The sequence below is a fragment of the Priapulus caudatus genome, unplaced genomic scaffold, assembly GCF_000485595.1.
Source record: "Priapulus caudatus unplaced genomic scaffold, Priapulus_caudatus-5.0.1 Scaffold1025, whole genome shotgun sequence".
Lineage (NCBI taxonomy): Eukaryota > Metazoa > Priapulida > Priapulimorpha > Priapulimorphida > Priapulidae > Priapulus > Priapulus caudatus.
In genome coordinates, this window is record NW_014578086.1 from 85,975 (window position 1) to 89,670 (window position 3,696).

Here is a 3,696-nt window from a genome sequence, read left to right on the forward strand (position 1 = left end):
CTCTCGCGCTCTCTCTCTCTCTTTCTCTCGCTCTCTCTCTCTCTCTCTCTCTCTCTCTCTCTCTCTCTCTCTCACACACATACACGCACAACCAACACACACACTCACACTGCGGTGTTGGCACGGTGCCGGCACAACACAGCAACCGCGGCCACAATGGTAACTCGATATTTAGTTAAAAGATGTTAAATAGATTTCATTAAAGTTTACATAGTGACGATTACCGCCGCCACAATGGCGCTCGCGCCCGCGCGGCCCGCCAGCCATTCACGGCGCGCGTCTGCGCGATTGATCGCTGCTTGATTGCAGCCGACGCTCGCGTTCATTTCGTTATGCGACGGCGACGCTGGCAAAATAAAGAGCTAATGAAAATTTGAAGGTTTTCTTTGCGCGGTAAACGGTTTTATTGACGCGCGATTATTTGAGCATTTCAATGTGCCCGCCGCGCGACAGGAAGCGTTTTCGATGCACTCGTTATGCTGCAATAGTGCATGGGCGCCAGACAACGATATGTTTGCCGTTTGTAGACTGACGCTGTATATATATATATAATATATTAGTACAAGTATATATAGTATATATATATATCATACTACATACGATTCCAGCATTTTGGCAAGATCTGGGCTGTTGTCAGGTTCTCTCCACCTAAGATTGCCGGTATTTGGACACACGACACTGTCTTGACGCGCACACACACACATCGGAGCACACACACAAGACTGGCAACACACACACACAGCCAAGACTCTGCGCTCCGTGTTTCCTCGGCCACTACACAGCTGTCAACGCCCATGAATAGAGTCCGTGGCGAAGAGGAACCCTTGTCGGTTGACGGTGACCTGTCGAAACTACGCCCGGGTTTTCAATGGCAGTGTCTTCTCCCTGGAAACGAAGACAGGGAAACGCTGCGTGGTGCGCCGCGGCAGGGCCGTAAAACTCTTGCTCCTTAATATCCATAATTTATAATATATAGGAGATATTTAATACTATATATATAAGGTCTTATATAATATAATATATATATATTATTATAAGGTATATGTTATATATTATAAATATATCTATATAGGTAGTATATATCAATATATATATGGTAATTATATATTAATATAATATATATTGGGAAGGATAATATATATAATATTTGTTGTGTGTGTGTGTGTGTGTGTGTGTGTGCGTGTGTGTGTGTGTGTGTGCGCGCGCGTGTGTGCGCGTGCGCGTGCGCGCGCGTATGTGCGCGCGTATGTGCGCGCGTATGTGCGCGCGTGTGCGTGTGCGTGCGTGCGCTCGCGTGTGTGCGCGTGTGTGTGTCCGCCGCCACAATGGAGCCTATATAATATCATTATGCATGTGTATGCATGCACGTATATGAATAGAACACTGGAGAACTACCGTATACTGAATATTTTATTACGAAACGTTAGCGCCTCGCAGTTCTATGGTTTCCTGCTCATAGTCTGGATTGATTCACTTTATTTCCAGCCTGCTGTATGGTTTCCGTTTACATTGTCAGAAAATATCGATTATTGTATCATTGCATGAGCACAATTTTAAGTGCATTTAATTTGTTAGAAACCGATTTATTATTTAAGGTTCAATGCCATAATAGCAGAATACGTGTACTGATGTGAATCGAGTTATTACGCGTACAAAATAAATTAATAAACGGCGTATATATATATATATATACTCACATATATATTATATATATATATATATATTTATTTATTTATTTATCAAAATTACGAGTTTAATCATTATATTATCATATACGCACATAAAAATCCTTTATGGCGGCAGTGCACGAGTGTCAATCATAATAAACACACAAAGAGAGATTTTCGACGTCATTATAAAATTACATGTTATAGCGAGTATCGTAGAATTTCTGTCGATCCTTATTTTTTGCAAATGGCCGCCAACGATAACCCGCCGCTCACCATTGCTCTCTATTCCACTTCAAATTCCCGACTAATACTCATCCTGTTCGTAAAACCCTTCTCGCATCCGCACCAATCAATCCCGCAATCGGTAAAACTAAATCGAACACTAATCGATACCAGTCTCTCGTCTCGTCTTCCGACCGCAGGTCTGGTTTCAAAATCGGCGCGGAATCGATAAACTATATATCGAACAGTAATCGATACCCGTCTCGTCTTCCGACCGCAGATCTGGTTTCAAAATCGGCGCGGAGTCGATAAACTATATATCGAACACTAATCGATACCCTCTCTGGTCTGCTATCCACAGGTCTGGTTTCAAAATCGACGCGCAAAATGGCGGAAGAAGGAGAACACTCGCAAGGGACCGGGCCGACCCGCGCATAACGCACACCCGTCGACGTGTAGCGGCGACCCTATCGACGCCACCGAGATGGAGCGACGGCAGAAGGAACGCGCCGAAAAGAAGCGTCAGAAGGCGGCCGACCGCGCCGCCAAGCACGCAAAAGGCGACGGGAAAACGTCGCCGGGCCACGTGAGCAGCGACTGCGACAGTCAGAGCAGCCACGCCGACGCGTCGTCGGGCGCGCGCGTCAGCTCGTCCGACTCGGACGCCCCTGGCGGCGGCGAGGCGCGGCGCGTGGCGACGGTCGGCGGAGGCGTCGTCGTCGAAGAGCATCCGCTGCGAAACAGTCCGTTCAGCATAGCTAACATTCTAGCGACGCCGAAAGTTCCGCGCGGCCGTCGACCGAACTCGAAGTACCCGCGCGTGCAGGCGTGCAAGTCCGCCAACCCGTTCGGCCTCGGCATGTATCCGCTACATCCCGTCACGCAGCCCGTCGGCTTCGTCATACGGCAACGCCAGGAGACGCTGCCGGCCGCCGACGACGCGTACGATCGCGCCGACACGGCCGACGTCGCGTTCGATCACGTCAGACGAACTGAACTCGAGGCCGTGACGTCGAGCGTCGGTCAGGCCGGCTCGCCGCCGACGCCGACGACGAGACGGCGCGACGACGAACCGGAAGTCGTTGCCGACGACCAGCCGGAAAGCGTGACGGATATGATGTCGCATACGCAGCTTCCGGTCGAGACTGATCTGAGCGAAGACGAGGACGACGACGATGACGACGACGACGATGGCGATGGCGATGGCGATGACGATGACGATGACGATGACGACGAGGAGATTGACGTAAATTAAGTTATTTTTCGCCTGTTAATAATTGCGTGTGTTTATTATGTATGGTTTCTATAACACGTGCGTGTGTGTGTGTGTCCGCGTAGTACCGAATAGCAGTTTACACTCTGCGCACATCCGTATCGCGGAACTAATAACTTGTGCCATGTTCAACTAATACCAGCAAAAAAAATTACCCCGAGGCAAACCTCGTGTGTGAAGAAACCCTAATTCACTCGTAGATATAATCAACTTGTTATCACACGACGTGCAGCTAGTTATACGGTATGCTCTGTTACCTGTTGCCTTGCCTACGCAACAACGCAGACCGATCCTGCGTGCTCGATGATTTAATATTTAAAACGTGCGCGCGCGCGGAGGTATATAAGGACGTTACTGTTAATAAATAATAAATCGTCATCGATTAAAATCACAGTCAATTACTTGTCACGGCGTTTTATACGTGTTTGGTCGCGCACTCGTTCATGCGACCAGCCAACGCGGGTCCTCTCAGTACAACACCCACGTTATTATATATAATAGATGTATATATATATATATATATATATATAT

The 3,696-nt window shown here is 47.9% G+C and overlaps 1 protein-coding gene across 1 annotated transcript in view; it reads left to right on the plus strand.

Moving 5' to 3' along the window:
• Positions 1–3,566, plus strand: part of LOC106815028 (homeobox protein unc-4 homolog) — a 25,352-nt gene extending 21,786 nt beyond the window's left edge. Inside the window, exon 3 of the mRNA XM_014819449.1 lies at positions 2,254–3,566. Within this exon, the coding sequence (XP_014674935.1) occupies positions 2,254–3,147 (894 nt within the window). The 3' untranslated portion in view covers positions 3,148–3,566. The remainder of the gene's footprint in view (positions 1–2,253) is intronic.
• The last annotated feature ends 130 nt before the right edge of the window (positions 3,567–3,696 follow it).